This window comes from Thalassophryne amazonica, chromosome 19, assembly GCF_902500255.1.
Source record: "Thalassophryne amazonica chromosome 19, fThaAma1.1, whole genome shotgun sequence".
Lineage (NCBI taxonomy): Eukaryota > Metazoa > Chordata > Actinopteri > Batrachoidiformes > Batrachoididae > Thalassophryne > Thalassophryne amazonica.
The window spans coordinates 34,192,514-34,209,200 of NC_047121.1; the positions used below are offsets into that span (position 1 = coordinate 34,192,514).

General features: G+C 42.2%; 1 protein-coding gene across 2 annotated transcripts in view; it reads right to left on the reverse strand.

Moving 5' to 3' along the window:
• The window catches only part of trim9 (tripartite motif containing 9), a 92,132-nt gene extending 77,087 nt beyond the window's left edge, over positions 1 to 15,045 (reverse strand). The window contains exon 1 of one of the 2 annotated variants that reach the window (XM_034159484.1): positions 14,085 to 15,045. In XM_034159484.1, coding sequence (XP_034015375.1) covers positions 14,085 to 14,921 — 837 coding nt within the window. In that variant the 5' untranslated portion in view covers positions 14,922 to 15,045. The remainder of the gene's footprint in view (positions 1 to 14,084) is intronic. The other variant, XM_034159485.1, reaches the window with a different exon arrangement.
• Positions 15,046 to 16,687: the final 1,642 nt, after the last annotated feature.

Sequence of the window (16,687 nt, forward strand, 5' to 3'; positions counted from 1 at the left end):
GAGTGAGAGAGAGAAAGAGAGAGAGAGAGAGAGAGAGAGAGAGAGGGGTAATGTGTAACCACTGCTAGGATTCACACAGCAGCAAATTAAGGAGCTGAAGTCCATAGCTGTTGCATTTAAAGATTACAAAAGTAAAGCACAGTTAATTAAGATAAAAGAAACGATTCCAACCTTGTATCAGTAGAAGAGCGGAGAGAAGTCCAGCCGCCGAGGACTCAATCCATTCACAGGGGCGGGAGCGGCCCGCCTGCTCTTCCTGCAATCTGATTGGCCACCCAGTATGCTTCTCCATTGTCATTGGCTGTTGGTCATGTGCTCGATGTAAGTCTCCGTTGTGTGATCAAATGGAAACAAAACTGAAACCTAGAATAAGACTGCGCCGTGTATGAAACACTACAGAACTTTTATTTTGACACAAATTCAGGAAGTGGCTCTGCAGCTGCGCCGATTAAATGCTGTAGCTTCACCGATTTTCCTCGTGTTGACAGCAGCGCGCGGTTCGAGAACACTGTATATTTCCATAATCTCTATAAATATGGGACGGACGGCCCACGCACGTCTAAACGTGCAGCGGCCCACCGGGCAAATGCCCAAAATCACAGATTATCAGTCTGAGCCTGCTCCAATCCAACTAACCCGCATGTCTTTGGATGTGGGAGGAAACCGGAGCACCTGGAGGAAACCCACGCACACACGGGGAGAACATGCAAACTCCACACAGAAAGGCCACGGGAATTGAACCCACGACCTTCTCGCTGTGAGGCAACAGTGCTAACCACTAAGCCACTGTGCTGCCCCGGAATCACAAATTCTCTATATTAATTCAAAGCAGTTTCGACCAGGCCCTAGGGGCAAAGCACATCTAGTTCAGGGACAATCAAAGTAAAAACTTCATGCAACATTAGGAAAAGAAGATACTGGAATGTTCAGAATGAGCTCCATTTCCAGTTTGATGGAGCTTTTGGTGGTGGTGGTGTTGGCTTGTTAGGCTGAGGGGTGTCCCTGGTAATCGTCTCAGTAATTAAACTGAGTGGGAACTCGTGCCGCTCGTGAATAATTCTCCAGCGGCTCTGGGGCCATCCTACATGTTTCACTTTCTTTCTGCGCTCCGATGAAGTGGCCAGTCTGTCGTAGGAAAACGTGGTTGTCAGAGGAGCGTCAGAGCTCATTTGGAGTGCAGCCCCCAGCAGGATGTGGTTAAGTGGAAGGAGCGGAGGAGGCAGTTGGTGTCGTGTCACCGCTCAGCCCTTAAAGCCACAGCAAAGTGAAAGGACTCCTGTCTGAGGCCGAGCTGATTAAAACACAGATGTGTGTCCAGAATAATCCCGAATGCACTCCAGAGGGCACTTCCACAACAAAGGCAGCTTTTGAGTTCCCGTAACCTACTTTCAAAAAGCAACTCTACCTTTGAGAGGAAATTTGAAGCACTCTGCTCTTATGCAGCGCTCCGGTGTTCCATCAGGCCTTTATAGATTCACTTTAACCAGTGTAGCACAAATGGACTTGAATTTATGTGTGTCCACAGACTACATTAGTGATTATGTTTCTCCTAAAGGTTGATTTGACACTCTCAGAAACACAGCTTAAAATATTAAACAGGAGATGTGCCGACATGAAAACGGTTCTGTTGTTAAAAGTTAAGCTTTTACATATTCCAACGTGCTGAAGAGTCTGAGTGTGCTTCCATTTAAGAAGAAACCAGCTTCCACGAGCTGGACCTAAGTGGCTGATACATTATTCATCTCTTATACCCGCCAACATCAATAATGCAGAAGTTCTTAATTATCCATGTAAAAAAAAGGGATGAAATTCAGAAGATAATAGTAATGAGGTCTTTGAAACGGTTTCTTCTTCTAAAAAAAACAGCCTTTATTTGACAGACACGTGGGCCTGTAGGAAACAGGGCAGAAGTGATTTATTCTTGTCAGCGCTGAGGACAGAGTAGATTATCACATAAACCTACCCGATGATCTAGTTTTAAAGTGCCACATATTTGGACAAGATCTTACCAAGCACTGGTAGACCAACTGAAGAAGATTTAAATCTTCTGGTGCATTCTAATTCTATGGGGCATCTTCACTCATTCACACAAATGTAATCTGTCTTACTCCTTCTGACAGCCATCGTTGGACATCTGAGAAGAACGATCTGGAGTACAGGGAGGTCATCACCAACTTTCTGGGCTGGTCTGAAAGGAACCATCTGTGCATCAATGCCAGCAAGACAAAGGAGGTGGTGACTGATTTCAGAAAGAAGGCTCCTCAGATTGTGCCTGTGAACATCCAAGGCAGATGTCCTGTACAAGAAGGACCAAAGTTGTCTTCACCTGCTGAGGAGACTGAGGTCCTTTTCTGTGTGCAGGACACTGCTGAAAACCTTTTATGACTCTGTGGTGGCATCAGCCATACTTTACTCTGTGGTCTGCTGGGGCAGTGGAAGTTCTGAGAGGGACAGGAAGAGACTCAACCGATTAGCCAGAAAGGCTGGCTCTGTCCTGGAATGTACTTTGGACCCCTTAGAGGTGGTAAGCGAGAAGAGGATGTTAGCAAAACTAACTCTTAAACCCTGGCTAAAAATTTTCAAACTCAGTTTTCCCCAACTCCACACATTTCATGGGACCAAACAATATGTATGTTTAAATCAGTTACATATTTGTTTAAATCCAAAACAATACTGGACTGGTAAGCACTGAAAGCCGAGATAGACATGTCCAAACTTGTCCTCTGACACGGAGGTGTTCCTTTGTCTCCCTTCCAAAGCGCGAAGCCTCCGCTTTTCATGTTAAAAGTGAAATCTGCCGGAAAATGGCTGATGTCCAGCTCTTGTGATAACCAGAGAAAGAGCACACGATGGTCTCGTATCCACAGAGCCATCAGCTCAGAAATGGTCCGGTGGCTTGTGCCGTGTCGTCGCAGCTCGGAGCGCGGCGCGCTGAGCGTCCTTAAAGGGGTCCTTAAAGCTGTACTACCAGACCTTATTCTCTGTGAAGCCCGTAAAATTTTCAACAAAAGCCAGATAAATTTTTCGAACAGTTTCTGAAAAAATTCTGATGGAAAAAAACCCCAAATAATTCCGCCATTTCCAGACAATGAAAATCCGACGACGGGGCGGGACCACTCCTTCCACAAGGCATGCTCACAGGCGAATGACGTCACCGACAGGCGTGGAAAAACTCACGCATGCGCACAAGGGTTCAAGCTTGTCTGACGTGAAAACATATGAATCAAATCCATATAGTTTAAAAAAAATAATAAAAAGCTACGATACTTTATGGACAGACCTCGTATATTCAAAATCAGCAGAATACTCAGTTGTGACTTTGTAAATAGATTTCATGACTTGTGCATTGTTGGTAACCAGGACCAACTCTCTCATGGATAAATGACTTGTGTGGACTTGGCGGACAACAGCATAACGAAACTGGAAGAAAGCTAAGGTAAGCCACTGCCTTCATAATCAGACATTTTAAAAGGTGTCTTTACATTTGCAGAGGTAAGCATGCATGTTTACCTCAGGCAGGGATCCTCTCCATGCTACCAGACACGTCTAATGCCATTTTTGCCCATCCAGTGTTGACAAGAAGCTGTTTACTTTAAGGATTTTCCCACTGTCCTCAATCTGGATTGATTAGATTCATTTTCATCTGTAAGTTGATCCCAAAAACATCTAAAAAGAGGACCCAGGTAGGTTGAAAAATACCAGAGTTCATCTTTAAGAGCATGAGGAAGACCACAGACTGCTCCTTCCCAAGTGCAGGACCAACAGACTGAAAAACTCCTTTGTTCTTTAGGCCATCAGACTGTACAGTAACAGGAAGACAGAGGATGGGAATGAGAGGAACAGTAGTAGCTAGTAATTCAGTACTGATCAGTATGTCTGGTATTTATATTGCAAACTGTTATTCTTTTTTACCTTTATTCTGTGGGCTTTTTACCCTGTGTGCTGCTATACAATGCTGCTGGTACCTCAATTTCCCAGAGGGAGTCTTCCCAAGGGATCAGTAAAGTTCAATCTAATCCAATCTAAAAAATGTGTTTGGACATTGTGCTACCCAGAATACAAGTTCAGCTCACTTTGTTACACAAGTGCCCCCATTTAGTAAAACAAACAAAGAAAAAACTATACAGTTTGGCCTACAAAGGAAAATTGTCACAGTGGAGTTTTGCTCCTGGAGCAGGCTGAAATACTCAGCTGAGGTCAGAAATTATTATATAAAAAGATATCAAATCAACACTAACCCCATTTTTTTGTGTGAGTGTTCCTTGTGTGGACCCACTGTGTAGCAACTGGACATGAAATACGTTGAAATGTTGTCAAACACGACTCACTGACATCAGAAATGTGTCACTGTGATCTGGCTGCTACTTCATTTGTTCTTCTTGGGTATTCTGGGTCATTCTGTCCTTTGCACTTTTCTCTTCTTTATCTTCTTTCTTCATTAACATTTACACTGTTAATCTCTGTACTCTGCAGCTCGGCGGTGAAATAATGTGTGACAGAGCTCCATGAGACACTGGAGCTCCGCCCACGGTGAAATTCATCTTCAATAGACCTGAGCGCTGCTTTTGTCCTCTGTCTCATATCAGAGTTCTGCCATCTGATTTCTCCAACAATAAAGCAACTGTGTTTTTTTTCTTCTTTAAAGTCTGCACAGGTTTTCTTTGATGACATACTTAAAGTTTTACTCCATGGCATTGCTTTAGGAAAACGGACCTTTAATGAATAATTAAAAACAGGGTTGGTCTCTGAAGAGAATTAAGGGATGTTCAGAAAGTCATAAAACAAATGTTTTAACACTATTGGGCACTGCAGTCTCGTTTGAGGGTGGGCGCTAAAGGGGTAAAATATGACGCATATGATGGAATTTCTCTACTTCCAGGCGGGAAATCATGGCATTTTCAATGTTTTTTTTGGGCAAATTACACACAAAGAAAATGAAAATGCAAAGAAAAATTGACAATGTGGTAGAAAGTCGACATGTATAGCGGTTTATTTATGACCCGGAGCTCAAACATGTTGAGACGGTTTTGTAGGCGAGAGAATGGAGCTACTCTGGTTAGGTGTGTAGGCTAACACTTACAGACACAACGTCTCCCATTTGTGACATCTTGCCTTCTCCACTGGGAACCAAAACAAAAAATAAAAAAATACTAATAATTTTTGCGACGACTTTGGTGTTTGCAGCCAAAAACAAAACAGTACACCATTTTTTTCATGTGAGTTATGCTGTGTATATATTGCACAACAGCGCGTGGGTCCCCATAAAGTGGTTAAATCCCACGCTATCACGCAGGGTTCAAACGAGACTGCGCTGCCCTATTCTACAAGTATATGTGACATTTTTTAATACGATGTAGTAAAAAGTGAATAGACATAACAGACCGGTCTGGATGTCCCCTCTCAGCCTTGACCCTTGACTTCTCACAGAATTGAAAGGCGTCACCTGGAAAGTGATTAAGTGCAAGAGGCTGAAAGGGTTTGAAATGGTATGAATAGGAACAAGGCCCCACGTTGCGACAGATCACATTCACCGGGGCTCCTTGATTATTGAGCCACCCTGCTGCCTAATTAACGTCAAAATTTGATCAATTGCCCAGCCCTGCCTTGATGATGTCATGTTGCCTATTTTTGTACACTCAAAGAATATTTAGTGTTATTTTTTTTGTCTTTGTTGCACCAGTGGAACCTGTACAAATCTGCATGAGGATTTGGCACAATTTTTACACTGGGTGCCCTTCCTGACACAATTCTAGTTCTCCACAGAAAAGCACACACAGCTCCCGGTCTTCCCAAACCTTCTCCGAGCCATATACGAATCAGGAGCTTCTCCGCTTCACTTCTGAAATGTGAGTGGGTCAGGTGCACGCACAGAGAGTACGATGGCTGTAGCAAAAAATTAGGCCTGCTTGCAAGATTTATGCATTTTATTTAGAAGATTTCTAACCTTTTTTTGATTGCAGAATTTTAATAATTACAAACTCATAAATGTAGGGCGCATTCACACTATGACGTGAAATGGCTGATGTGGTAGATTCACAAATATCTCTGGGGAATGCCGGCACACTCCAAAAGGTCCAAATTTCCTCTCGCCATTGCAGGTTGTCAAAGCCCACCAGAGGGCACCATTATAATGATGGCACTCAATGTTTGGCAAGAATCCACTGGATCACACAGGACATAGTTTAAGTTCCGATATCGGAAGAGCGGCACATTGTTCGCACACCTCTCAGAACAGTCATTTGACGTTGCCTATAAAAACTCTATGTAACTGTGCAATTGTGTCACTTGCTACTGCTGCATCTTCTAGACATGTTCTACACATTCCTTCACATTTCTTCATGCCAAAGGGATCCAGAGGAGGTGGTGTTAAGACTCTGATGTTGGTCAGCAGAGAATGGAGCAGCAACTGCGTACTAGTGGAGGTCCCGTCGCAGTAGCGGAGCTCAAGTCTTGACGGTGTTTTAGCATGAACATCAATGATTTTAAACATGTTGAACAATTTTTCAGGACTACGACAAACTGCTGCATTAAGGTTCATCAGATCCAACCCTGTTTGTCCATATTATGTTATTTTAATTGTTATTTTATTGTTTTTGTGTGTCTACACAATCTGTCTGGAATGGACTAACTCACTCACTCACCCACTCATGTAAATTCTTGCTGCCTGAGCCATTGGCTGTTACCACTATAGGGAAAATCTAAAGAATAAAATCACTCATATATCCTTTCAGGATTGCAAGTTTATCATATGGCTGCATTTTAATTGTGCAGCACATTTTAGCTCTTCCAAAACGATCCCTTTCTGCAGGACAGTTTCCCGCTGGTCTTTGATTGATTTCCGAGCAGGATGGTCTGTGGGTTCAGTGGAACCAGACTGACAGTCAATCTCATTACTCACAGCAGGTCGGGTTAAACTGGGACACACGGAGAGGGATCCTGCCACCACTGTCTGACTTTTCAAGGCTTTTCTTCATTCCACACTGAGCTTCGGCGGGAATGTACAGAGCGCTCTCATCCGCCTGCAGACAGTATCATCCCGTGGACTGAGAGTTTGAATACTTTGGCCCAGCACCTGCTCAGTCTGTCCTTCATAGTCTGAGTTCTGGGACATCTAAGACAAGAGTTTACACTACATTTGTCAGTGTTAATATTGAGTCTGCCTGCTTATGTCAGGCATATTAATAAAAGAGATTACACATGCTGACATGAAAAAGTGGAACAAGAGTACGTAAAAAAAACCAACAACAACCCATATCGATTTAAAGTTACTCCAAATTGTTCCATTTTTTATTATTTTTTGCAAAGTCCTGGAGGCTTTTAGGTGAAGAAACAGTGGTGATGCAATTCAGCTAATCAGCTAAGAGCTAACTAGCAAAGCTAACTTTTTTGTTAGTAGATTAGCTTTTCGGGTAACTTTGAAAACTATTAACAGGCCAAAATTTCATTTCCATTAAATTAAACTCTGTTAAGTTTAAGTCAGCTAACATTTAAAAAAAAAAAAAAAAGTTTAACTGTGAAAAATGTTGGTAAATCCTAAAATTGTATGTTTGATCCTGTTCAAGGTTGTACACTAATCCAAGAAACAAAATGAAACATTGCATGAAGGCGATGAGCATCACCTCAAGGAGCTGGAGAAGCAAGTCAAAGCCAGAGTAGATGGATGCATGATATTAAAATTATTTTCCATGCCACGGTCGCCGCTAGTGCGAGTGCACGGAGGTTGTGGCGTGCAATGGTACAAAAGGTACAGAGCCAAAATTGCACTGTAAATGAAACAAAATGGCAAATGGGACAAGTGATAAATATCATGTGACATACAAACCAGCAGTCAAATGACAAGGATCTATTTAGGTGTTAGATAAAAACTATATAATTTAATTTGTTAATTTAATTATTTCTGTACATCAATCATTTGGGGATGGATCATTATTCAAGAGCCATTGGTCTGAGGTCTCTAAAGAAGGCTGGTCAGCTAGTCAGCTAGCAGGCTAACAGCATACAGCAATAACAGTGCTACAAAAAAAACTTTTCAAAACGGCAGCGACAAGTTTCCATTCTCTAATCCTCCTCGGGATATTCAAGTTTCTCTGTACTCCTCTCGTCCTCTTTTGGCTTCTGGCCTGGCAGTGGGGAAGTGCTAAAACTTGGTCAGGCATTACGGCGTATCCACGTCCAGTCTGATGGGCCTTCGGATCAGTGCGCCTTCACAATATTGAATAGTCACCCGAAATCGATCTCTGCTTGCTAAACCTTTTTTGGGAACGTCCATGTTTATGCTACTCATACTACAATTTCAGCTCTTTGAGACTGTTTTTCAGGGTTTTAGGGACAAAAAGAAAAGAAAAGAAAAAAATTAAAGCTAAATTCCTATCGTAAACATTACCAGTTAGCGGTAGCTTAAGTTCATGTTTTACCGCTTTACCACTTTAGCGATATCACCTTCAGTTAGCTATTATCAAAGATAACTTTTAGATTAGCTGTGCTTATCACTGCTAAGATCTCCACTCACAATGATTTCTCCCGCCGTCAGTGACATTTTCTGCACATCCACATCCTCTTGTATGACGGCATCTTTATGATTAATCACCTGTAATTGGCACTAAACAAGTGCTTGAGGTGCATAACATTTGGCGTCTGGCGTGACCTCTGATGACAAATGTGGCGAGCCCAGGACTGCTTGGTACCCAGAGCATGCTGCCGCTGCCACCCGCCCCCCTTTTTTAATATGATTTACAGAGATTAACACCGACATTCTGTCATCGCATGAAAGCTTTTGGCACAAATCTGAAGAGGCACGCCCGTCACTGTATAGCTCTTAGGTTTCTGCTCATCTTTTTTGACTGTAAGCGACTTTGAAGGCATGAAATTGATTAGCATCATGGTTTAGATGTGGTCATGTCCGACAAAAACAAAACATGGTGGTTTACCAGGGAAGTGATGTGAGAAAATCAGGAAGGAGCATGAAGAGCGATTCGCATGATCTAACGTGGGGTTTATTTGACCTCAAACTGCAAATCTGTGATTGTACATGGACAGGCACACGTGTGAGGAGGAGGGGAAGGCTTAAAAGCCTCTGGGATGGATTCCTCAAGGGGTTCGGTATCTTACGCCTCTATGCAACATCAATGGAGATTTGGTTGTTATGGCAGCTGGTTGTTCAACTTTTTTTTCTACAAAAAGAAAAATGTTTTAAAGAGATAGAGAACATGTTGTAAAGAGGTACAAAGTTGATAATCAAACCTGGAATAAAAGCCCATCTGGAAAATAGAGATGTTACTAAATGATATAACGCAGCTCAAAACTATTTTCAGTTCATTTCCTAAAAGGAATCGCCAGCATTTTTCAGTCTAGGCTTAATTTGTAGATGTTTTTGGGTTCGCCTCTTCACTCCTGACAAAAATGATTTTAATCCGTGTGGTAATGATTTACAGTAGACAGTAGAATGTAAAACCCCATCATATGTTGAACTTGCTAAAGACGCTCTGTGTCTTGGACGGCAATCATCCAGGCAGACAGCCGGTCCATCCCCACCTCTTGAAAAATATCCATCTATCTGAAGTGTGAGTGTTCCCTTGGTCTTCTCCAGCTATGAACAGGGCTCCTAAAAACTGAGGCATCTGTGTGCTGGATCATATCCAGACAAATGCACCACGCAGTGAAAATGTTGAAGCAAGTAGTACTCCTCATCTTAGTCTCCCTAAGTAACCACTCAGTTGAAGTCACTGGTTAGTGTCAATTACAATGTCAATGTCAATTTTATTTATATAGCACATTTACAACAACAGCAGCTGCCCAAAGTGCTTCACAGTAAAAACAATATCAAAAAACCATACCACCAAAACAGAGCATTAAAATTCCAAAATATACGAAAACACATAAAACCAGACACACACAGCTTAAATTGTATTAAAAGCCAAAGCATAAAAATTACACAACCATACAGTAAGACAGGAAGCACCAGGACCCTAAAACTTGGACCTTCATTCTCAAGCAAAGATATCATCATCACCCCACACCCCAGTCCACTGACCTTATGACTATATAAGCTCTTGCCATAAAAATAAATGTCACTGCTGAGATCAGTGAACATCTATATACTAGGGGAGCTACGACCACTATCTTTGCACCCCAACAGGACTAAATCAAACCAGCTTTTTTAGGTTCCTTAGATGACCCCAAAACACAATCAGGATGTTCCCAAAAATAAAAACTGGCCTCAAGCCAGTTACCCAAGATGGCGTCCAAGATGGCCACCAAAATAGGGTTTTCACTAAACACCTTTAAACAACATATAAACAACTTAAATATCACAGAGATTCAATGGGAAGACCATTGCAGGTCACAGCAAACTCATTTGTGCCTAAACTAAGTTCATTCATTGGTTTAAGATTCAAAATGGCACCCAAAATGACCGCCAATAGACCCTTATTATTGAATAAGCATACCAAACAGCAAATGTCAGCTCTACACAGTTTCTCTGTGATTGAAGTTACGTACACACATGCACACACGCACAGCATTTTGTCTTTCCCGCATTCTGCCACAAGCAAGTGCTTCTAATTTAAACAGGCAGAATCAGAAACGGTGGCTGAAGACATCAAACACACTACAGTTTTCACTCATGGTACTGGCTACATGAGACTTAACTCACTCATGGTAGCGGCAACATGAGACTTAACTAAACTGACTAAACCAATTCAACTACAAAACCACAATAAATCAATAACACTAACAACACTGTTAAACTAACATGAACCACAATAACATTTAAAACCCCAAAACCCCAAACTCCCATGGTGCATTGTAGCACAACATCCATTGTTTACTGGTTAGCTAAAATTGCTAATTTCCAAAAACATTTGTCCTATCATCTTTCCATTTTCACAGCGACCGTCCTTGACCCAAAATATATAAGCATGCCAAACAGCAAATACCAGCTGTCCTCGTTTTTTGCGTGATAGAAGCCGTACATACATACATACATACACACACACACACACGCACACAGAGGCCACTTTGTTATTATAGTATAGATTGTTTTCCCACATAAAATGACAGCACCAATGGCCAGTATTTACAGTCATTTTCCAAACAGTTCATTATCTGACAAATATAATATGATCACCACATTTATTCTTATATATTTTGTTATCCTTTGCATTATGCATTCTAACCAATGGGTATTTCTGCTAATATATCATATTTGGTCAATACGCCATCACTCTTGTTTCTAAAAATAAAAATTTTTCAATTCATGTGCCAACAAAGGTGAGTAAAAAAGTAAATCACAGCAAAAAACCAAAACAAAACAAAAAACCATGAAAGGCATTCCTTATTTTCCGTGTGATGTAAAATGGACTATTACACACCCTGTCTTTGTGTATGGGTAATGAAAACTTTCTCTATCTGCCTCCCTGCAGTGTCATCATGCTTCACCGGAACCTGTAGCGTGGAGCTGATGGTTGCTATACCAGTTACGTAGGACTGTCTCATGCTCATAATAACCCAACTTCCGAGACAGAATCTCACTGTGACGCCTTCATGTGTTACTCCAAAATTAGATACCTGTTACGCTTTCTGGGGCGTCTGTTGGCCGTTGGTGTTGAAAAGATGATCGTCGAATTCAAGAGTCCAATCTGTTTGAAAAGACAGAATCTCTGAGCAAGTTTAAATGTAAACTCTCAAATTATAGCCTTAGAGCGTCACAGGTGACATTGTATATTTCTATTTCTTGATGGGTCTAACATAAATTTTGCCTAGTAATTCTCTAGAGGTTGATTCAATTTTGCTAAGATTGGACTAGAACCCTAAAACACTCTTTGCCTACTAGACTGTTAATTATTAAATTTTTAATGTTAATTTACTGTCTTAATGTATTTAGAAATTGTTTAGGTTGTTGTTATCGTATACACACTATTATTATTATTATTTTTTTTTTACTTCTATTTTGTCATTTGATTTTTAAATGGACTAGAATGGAAATAAGTGTTTTCACTTTCTTGTGTCATCCATGTATTTTTAATGTATTTACAATTATATTATGTACTTACATTGAACTTTCTACATAAGTCAAGCACTAATGCATTCACACTTTTAATACAAGGGTGATTTACTGCCCCCTGCTGGAATGACATGTTAGTACAGAATGTAAGTAGAAACGTTAGATAATATTAGGGATTGGCGAGTACACCACTATTTCTATCTGTATCTGTTCAACCATCTAAACTATCTTTCCAACTGACTTCATATTACCAGCCAAACTAAGCACAAGCATACGGTAACCCCCCCCACCCAACCAGAGTGGAGGCAGTGACTGATGCGTCACGAGCTGTTTTCAGCTCTGTCTTGTCAAATGCATTGCGTATGATACCAAACAAGTTCACCAAGTAACTTTAAATATCATACAAACTGAAACAGAGGTGAGCTGAAGAAAACTTAAGGAGTACTGAGAGAGCAATGTGAGCTCGAGTCAAGTCAAGCACAGAAAGAGAGATCAGTCCCTGTCTGTGTGTGTGTGTGCGAGAGGCTGCAGAGACGTCTGTTTAGGGTGGGGTGGGCGCTGGTTGTGACTGGCCAGTCACAGAGCGTGAAGACAGTCAGTTACCCAATGAGGATTTTCCTTCAGCATGAGCATGGATATTGATGAGTTTTATTCGTATCATGCTCGTACTCGTCAAAAATGCTTTATCCGTACTGGATACTCGTCTGAAACAAGTATCTGGCTTAACCCTAGCTAATATCCATAGTTTCTCCAAAAATATTAGTCCTATCAACATTCCATTTTGGTGCCATACATCCTTCACCCAAAATACACAAGTATACCAAACGGCAAATGTCAGCTGTCACCAGTTGCACGCACACAGAGCTTTTGTTTGTTTTTCTGCATTCTGCCACAAGCAGGTGCTTTTAATTTTTACACACGCACAGAGACGGTGGCGGAAGACATCAAAAGCAACTCTTTTCACTCCTGGTAAGGACAACAGGACACTTAACGAAACAGACTAAACTAACTGAACTACAAAATCAAAAACACTAACAACACTGTTAAACTAACATGAACCACAACAACATTTATTCAACTTTCTGTTTTTGCAGCGTCCATCCTTGACCCAAAATACATAAGCATACCAAATGGCAAATGTCAGCACTCCCCGGTTTCTACATGATCAAAGCCATACACACGCATAATATTTATTGTGATCCTATCATAACGCTAAAGCTTATTAGAATTCAATATTTAATGCATGCTTTCCCACTTTCCCATCATCAAATTTGCCATGTTTGGCCAATTTGGATCTAGCTTCAGGTCTGAGGGAGGAATGACTTGGTTGGGTGTCACTCAAGGGGTCTGGTGGCATACCCCCCCCCCCCCCCCCAAAAAAAATAATAATGTATAACCCTTTTCCTGGATTCTAATGCAATCTGGGAAGCTGAATACTAACTCCCTTGTCATCATTTTTAATACACAGTTGTTATTTTAAACACTGGAAAACTTCTATTGCTGAATGCAGCTTTCATTAACCAGCTTTTGTTTATGCAAGGCCTTTCCAAAATTTTATCACACCTTTGGTCAGTGGTGGGGGGCGGGTGCAACCCCGAAGTCCCCCCGCCACTATCTTAAATTATAATCGACCCTCACACAACTCTAAAATGTTTTTGAGAATATGTTTACTGAACAGACCTCCCAATTTTTCACACTGATCTGAACCGGTGCTGCGCCCCACAGGTTTCCCCCCAGTGTACATTTAAAGAGGATCATATGTGTGTAGTGTGATAGGTGCTGTTAAAGGACACCCTGCTGTTGGGTGTCCACCCGTGGACAGAATTTCAATTACTGCCTCCTCACAGATTGGCGCACCAAAGACAGCGGGGGCTGAGAGGTGCGTAATTCTCCACGCAGTCTGCAGCGAGGGCGCGAGGAGGAAAAACTCCTGCTGCAAAACATCCAAATCCAACAGGACATGAAGCAACTTCCCCGCAGCTCGTTTCATATTAACGGTAAACAGCTGAGAAAACGGCGCAAATCAGAGCTCGAGCGTAACTTGTTGCTCGTGTTTGGTGTTTTTTTTTTTTTACGCACGTACCTTGTGCAGTTTCCACATTGCGCCCAGAGCTTTGACTTCGTGCGTGCCGTGTTTGCCTTCCTCTAAACACTGGTAACACACGGGCATCTTGCACTGCACACAGTACATGCTGAGATTCTCCAGGTCGTGCTCCGTGCATGTGGAGATTTTGCGGGGGCTCGCTCGGCGGCTGATGCGCCCCTGCGCCGGCGGCACCAGGCGGTGCTTGGCGAGGGGACCGCGGGGAGGATGGCACCTCATGCGGCACGGGTCGCAGTAGAACACGTCGCACTGCTCGCACATCATCGTGGCCTCCTTCGGACTCTTCTCGCACAGTTGACATTTGAGAGCGGCCGCTTTGCTTTGCTGATACCTGTCCACGACCCCCTCCAGCACCCGGTTTTTGGGGAACCCGCGGAGCCCCCGGTCGTCCAGGATCAGGCTGCGGTGACACTGAGGACAGGTGATGCAGGAGTTGCGGGGGATCGGAGGCAGGGAGCCGGGATGCGGGAGGAGGTGCTGCGGAGGAGGAGGCTGAGGGACGGCCGGGGGGAACACCCGCACCCCGTTTGGAGATTTTTGGCACGGGGTGGTCGGAGCGCTGACGAAGCCCCCGTAGGATCCGTACCCGCTGTCTGCCTCGCTGTACAAACTCATTTTATCCAAATCCAGATAGTCATAGTCAGAGACTCCAGATCCGGAGGCTCGGCTGCTCTGCGGAGATTCAGCATCGGGCGTCTGCACGAGAATATTCCGAGCGCACGCCAGACAAATGTTGTGTGAGCACGGCAGGATGATGGGCTCCCGGTAGAAGGAGCCGCACACGGGACATTTTAACTCTTCTTCCATCTCATCCATGGCTGTTTGCGTGACGTGGGCGAGTCGCGACAGGAGAATTTGCAGAGGACCTCTGCGCGTGAAAGGAGCTCCACTGCGAGAGACGCGCTGACCGGAGGAAAGACATCACAGCCGAGGAGGAGCACTGACCAATAGGCAGACAGCGCCGGCGCATCCCATCTTCCCATTGGATAACCAGTGGATTCCACGCCGGCAATTGAAGAAATCAGCTGTCAGCGCCGCGCGCGCGCACGTTCACGCGCTACACAGCTACAACCTCCATCAAATATAACACAAGTAATTGGATGGATTTTATTTAATCACGCCACATATTTACTTTAAACTGAATTATGTCCACTCAGTTTGTACTAATGTCATTATAGAAAATAATGTCACTGTTATAAAATTAAACTCTTTATATTGATGTTTCTTTAAGTGGGTTTAACTGCTTAGAAAATGTGTTTTTTTAAAATGTTGCTCAACTGAATACACAGAATTGTGCATACAACCAACCAACCAACCAACCATGTGCAGTTCTGTGATTTGCTCCTACTGAATTTCATTCCCTTTCTCTCCAGAGTATATCTTCATGGAGATACACTCTGGAGAGAAGGGGAATGAAATTCAGTAGGAGCAAGACTGAGTACATATGTGTGAAACAGGGGGAGCCCGGTGGAATTGTGCAGTGACAAGTAGAGGTGAAACCAGCCAACCAAATAAAAAAACACCAAATGAATTAATTACATAATAAATTCATCAGTGTTTATTTATTTATTTATTTATTTGAGTGTCTGTTAGCAGGATTACGTCAAAACTACTGAACGGATTTTGACAATTTTTTTTTTTTTTTTTTTTTTACCACAGATACATATTAGACAATGGATGAAACCATTAAATTTTGGAGGTGATCCAGATCCAGATCTGGATCCCAATTCTGGATCAAGTTTCATTTTATATAGGCTTTGATGGATTACTCTTAGCAGGATTGCATCACTATTACTGCACAGACTTTGATGAAATTTTCACCACAGATACATATTGGGCCATAGAAGACTGAGACTCCATAAAATTTTGGAGGTGATCTAGATCCGGATTCTGGATCAAGTTGCACTTCTTGTAGGCTTTGAAGGATTATGTCAAACTTCACGGATTCTCACCAAATTTTCACCACAGATGCATATTAGGTCATGGAAGACTGCATTAAATAGTGGATGTGATCCGGATGCGAATCTGGATTCTAGATCAACATATCACTTTACATATGCTTTGTAGGATTATGTCAAAACAACTTCACAGATTCTCACCAAATTTGCAGCATAGATAGAAATTAGGGCACGGAAGACTTCACTTTCCTGAAATTTTCAGGAAAAATATTTTCATTTTCAGAAAATGACCAGAAATACCTGACTTTTGCCCAAAAGAAATAACCCCTAGTTTTATTTCAGTAACAGATCACCTGAGGTATAACTCTAACTATAGCTATAACTGTAAAATTGTGAACCATAGAAAAATAAAAGGCACAATTTAAAAGTAGCATAATTGGACATATTCATTTAAAGTAAAAGTACCACAAAAGTGCACTTAAACACAGTACTTGCTACTTTCTGTGACTGACTGACAGGAACAGTAAAGACGATCTGAAGCTTTTTTTTTAAAGCGGGGATCAACACAAAACCCTTCGCAAAGCTGTTCAAACATGCAGGATTTGTGCTGTTTGCATGTTCAGAAGCTTTTCTTCTCACTGTGCAAGAAGGAAATATTATTCCTGAATGGAACACAAAAGATAG